The 4,784-nt window shown below is 43.3% G+C and overlaps 1 protein-coding gene across 1 annotated transcript; it reads right to left on the reverse strand.

Annotated features, from left to right (window-relative positions):
* Nucleotides 1-3,008: 3,008 nt before the first annotated feature.
* On the reverse strand, nucleotides 3,009-4,277 carry T265_11929 (hypothetical protein; the record flags this gene model as incomplete). The annotated part of the gene is made up of 2 exons (XM_009178757.1): nucleotides 3,009-3,171; nucleotides 4,144-4,277. The coding sequence occupies 2 exons, from the start codon at nucleotides 4,275-4,277 to the stop codon at nucleotides 3,009-3,011; spliced, it is 297 nt and encodes a 98-aa protein (XP_009177021.1).
* Between the last annotated feature and the right edge of the window lie 507 nt (nucleotides 4,278-4,784).

Below are 4,784 nucleotides of genomic sequence, written 5' to 3' on the forward strand. Positions count from 1 at the left end.
ATGAACCCATTGTCTGAAAAACTCTTCCTATGAGTGCACAAAAATCCCACTGTTTCACTTGGGATGATATCCAATATGTGTCGCACTTTTCTCTGATAAGGTTACATATAAGTTTGATGGAAATATTTGGACAGCCAACTACTGCTTCAGATATGCATGAAGCTCATCAGACAGACCTAATCAGTGAAGCCTTATCAGTAATTTCTCGTAATGTGTCTCACCATGAAATTTTGTGGAGTGGGTCTGTTATATCTGCTGATTCGCCGGTCTGTGGTATCTGCTGCTGACCCGCTGCAGTGCCTAGTGTCGGAGAGAAAAGACTCACGGAAGGGAACACAATAGCTATATTCCAAAAAAGTGGTTGCGAGAGCGCGAGTGCGTGCGAGTGCAAAAAGTACAATGGCCTCAAACTTTTTATTGGAAGGACGCTGTCTGAACTTGGTCCAATGCTGATGCACACGGTCTGGCTGCGACGTGCTGCATATCGCGGGAGCGTTGTCTGACCTTGATCAACGCTGACTCGCGCTGTCTGGGTTTGATGCAAGGCTGGGACGCCCTGCATATTGAGGGGGCGTTGTCTGTCTGGTCACCACCCAGCGGAGCTGAGAGTCTCCGTAGGTTTCGGGCATTCGGTGGTTGCTTCCTGATAGGGACATTGATTTGCGCTCATTTTCGTATGAAGGTCTACGATAGTTTTGGAGATCATTACCAATAAAGAAAACTAATGTTCTTTTTAAGAAGTTCGTGACAATCCCGTTCAAAAATTTTGTAACGCAGTCACTTATCCAGATGTGTTTAGCATGCCACCTACGCTTTATTCTCGCAGAAAGAACCAAAGCGCCGTGGGAGAAAAATTTTGCGCGACCTAAAGAAACTTTCAGTAACCTGATACCTTCGATCCAACAGAATGTTCAACAAATTGTCCTGCTTTCCTTTGACATCTTCAAGTGAATGTATGTCGAAATAAAGGGGACTACCCACAAGGTTGCTGAAAACTCTTCGACAGTCCACGACCGGTTTCGCCCTTCTTGGGGGTCATCAGGTCGAAATAGTTTCAGTGTGATTGTCGTGTAAGTCCTAAGTAAAACTTCAGGTACCTGTCCATAACCTGACCGTGATTTCACCGTGTTAACAAAGTAAGCCTGTAATGTCGGCTTTTTCATGCTTGTTGGAGACCTTCAAAAATGAGGAGTACACGAATCCCGTAGGAGATTCAAACCGACGACTGAGTGAGACAGGATGTATCGTTATTCAGTCTTTCGTCCACACCACGTGGTATTTCGTAGACCCGCTTTTCGTGGAGCGACTACTTGTAAGCTGTTCGTTCCCCTTTCTGGGCGGCGTACATGTAGCGTGGTGGTAGAATGAGATAATTTGGCGAGTTAGATAGGGATCCCATGCTGCAAGTGAGATCAGTCTATGCTGGAATCCGGAAAGCGCTGTGTGACTGTTCCATTCTTGTCATAAAATACCAACAGCATGCACGACACGGAACCCTGGGAGAATCCAAGCCTGTCGAAGAATTACTCACAGAACCGGACAATGAATAGAACGCCGGGCGTGATCACACATGCGAAAGGACTTAAAAGCAAATCCAGTTACAAGTCGGTTTACATTAAATTAATTCGGTGGAGGACGAAGAGTGTCAGAAACTTGTGCCACTCGTTTTGTCTGAACAAGTTTTTAAAATATAGTTCACAGGGTATACTACACTGAGCCCATTTGACTGGGTTCAGCAACATGTACAGTCTAGTACTTTCCGTGTACATCGAAAACCTCCACAGCGACCACTTCTACAAATACACCAATATTAGTTAGTTCCAAATTAATTCTGATACTGGTTTCTCCGGTACGAATGACCGGATCAAAATGAACGTACATAAGCCGAACTTTTGCACAGTTCGCGCACAGAGCTCCCTGTAGAATCTTAGCGTTTTCCCATATTACCTAACCTCAGATGGAATGTTGTGCGCTGACGAGTGATCCGCAAGTGTCTACCCTTTATTTTCGACCTGTCTGTGGGAAACGCTTGCGGTTTGTCCAACCCATTTGCACCGTAGATTCTTGTGGCAGACACGTCTACCGCGTAATCAACCAACAAAGTACCCAGTTTCCTCGAACAGACCGTAGGCTGTCAGTATTTGACAGCATGCTTGTTCACGTGACGTGACATGAAAAATTGTCAGAAAAATAACAGAAGTCTATTAATTATGTAATGCTGTGTCCAATATAATAAAAATACAAACATATCAATAAAAGTTGACCTAATAAAATGGCGCTACCAAAAGATAAATAGTAGTTCAAAGCTGAACGATTGAAGAGATAAACTGCCAGGTGGTCGACGTTCAACGTTGACAGTATTGTCGCCTGGACCAAGTTATATGAGCCTACAGGTGATCTGAGCAGTAAGACGATGGTCCGAAGATCTCTTCATGGTCCTCTCGCAGAAACAATCTTGTTTGTAGATGAGTGTATTTCGCCAGGTTCGTGCAACTTGGTTTCGAGTAGAGCCCACCTGATGAGCCCCAAGATTGGCAAAAGCGGTCGTGAGTTGTCGAAGAATTTTCAGTAACCTTATGAGTAGTGCAGCTGGACATCTTTACCGTGAAGCCCTCACTAATTTTGTTTGATACGATCGGTCCAGTTAGAATAGTACTCCAGACTGTTGCTTCGGACGGACCAGAATTGAATAGCACACGTTATTTTTTAATATAATTGCGGCAGGTGTTTACTATAGAATGTTGCTGAATTGTTTGGCAGCTATTCTTGACAGAACACTACTCATAAGGTTGCTGAAATGTCTAGTAACCCACGGCTTCTTTTCCCTTCCATGGGGCTCATCAGGTTGGTGCAATCCACTAGGTCCCGTCAACATTATGTTCTGTTTAAACCAAAATTGAACGCATTATACTCCTGCACAAATTCGGTTCTATCAAGAGACTCGACAGAATTTCAGCCGTAATAACCGCGTACTTGTCGTACAGTGGTTGTAGCTGCCACAGTTTCGTTCACCGATGATTTGGGGGAGGGGTGAGGTTAGGTAGCTGCGCATTGGAGGCCCCGTGTCTGACAATATCTCTAACCATTGATATGGCCCTCTCGGGGTCCCCATCCAGAAAGACGACAGTGATCATCGCAGCTGATTTTGCCGGTAATGGCTTTTGTACTTCGCTGCCAAGTGAATCATTAGGTTATCAACCCAGTAACCATGAAGCCCTAACCCGTACCCCAAAATTTGACATCTAGGATGTAAGTCGGTTCATATCACAATCTATTCAGTTATCTTTAAAAGCATACACCGCCATTTTCCCAAAGGAATCTATTATTCTGAAAGATGCAACTCTAATAGACCCAGAGATTTGTAAATCCCTCTTCCGAGGCTGACTTATTGCACCCTCCTCAACATATCAAAACCAATTATTCCTAAACATGAATAAGTGTTCCACAATTCTGAGACAGCAACCAAGGAAATAACAGCTTTTAAGTAGTTCAAAGTTTTATTTAAAGGAGAGCAGTGATTTAAATGCCAGAAACACACGGTTTCACTATAAGATCTAACATAGGGAGGTGAACGTTTGAGATAAGATCTCTTTTCACTGACGCCTGTTTAACCTACGTCACAAGCAATGGTGCTGACGTCAAATTCATTCCACATAAGCTAATCATTCATCATCCAGCTAATTTGCTGGATGAAATGTCACATACCAGCGAAACTGGAATGCATACTGGTAATTCTTCACATCGTGCCGTCTTCTGAGCAAGCTCATCGTTTGTCATTGTATGGCCAGACTCTGTTCGATGAAACGTGTTGCTTGAGGAAATATACACCAAAGAAGGAATGTGGTAGCCTAAGAGAAACACCTCAACAAAAGAGTGAGTCTGCCAGTCATTTAACTGCCTTCTCCAATAATTCCAGCGTAAGGTGACAACAATTCCAGTTCTAACGATGATTCTACTCAGAGGTGTATTTAAAAGTCACAAAGGAACATGCAGAAATCCAGTAATCATATCAACAGGTCTAGATAAAACGAGAGAAATCCTGTACAATCTTAGTCACCTTAGTCATCTTAGTGGTCGATGATTACAACATTGAAAAAGAGCTATCTAAGCGAACACTTCTTCATTCTTTTCTCCGTGGCTTACCGTTCCTTTGCATCACATTCACAATATGTGAACCGATGTGGAGGAGATCCAGACAATTCTGTTTCTTCGTGATCGTCTCTGCGGGGAGTACCGGGTTTTGGTATTGGTCCTAAAACATGGATGAATTTATCCATGGAAAACTTTTCAGGTATGGGATCAGATTTTTCACACTTGAACAGACCAATTACTGAAAGTATGATATTTGATTTGACTAACTGAGTCGTTTGGGAACTTGATGCCCGTTTCGGCAAATTTTCGGTCTTCTGGGTTGGTTGTCCTCTATCTGGCCGGTTATACGCGTTACTCACAGGAAATCAGTAGTGAGAATTTATGCATTTTCACTGCGGGCCGTTTTGTCGTACGTTTTATTCGTCAAAGGAAACAAGCGCTCTCTCAGAATAAGTTTCTGTGTGCGTCCAACAGTGTGCCGATTCATCACACTGGCTTCAGTTGATGAGTGAATGTGAAGCCAAAACGCCCGTTTGACCTCAAATATTTTTTGCTTGTCCAAGACCACCGATAGCTTGAACACTAAATAAAGCATTCCTTATTGCTCTAACACGTTCGCTTAGTAGGATTGTTTTTACCTTGATGAATAGTCATGTGAGAAAGGCAGCACAACGAACAAAAGAGTCAAGCTG

This window comes from Opisthorchis viverrini (assembly GCF_000715545.1).
Source record: "Opisthorchis viverrini unplaced genomic scaffold opera_v5_661, whole genome shotgun sequence".
NCBI classification, from domain to species: domain Eukaryota; kingdom Metazoa; phylum Platyhelminthes; class Trematoda; order Opisthorchiida; family Opisthorchiidae; genus Opisthorchis; species Opisthorchis viverrini.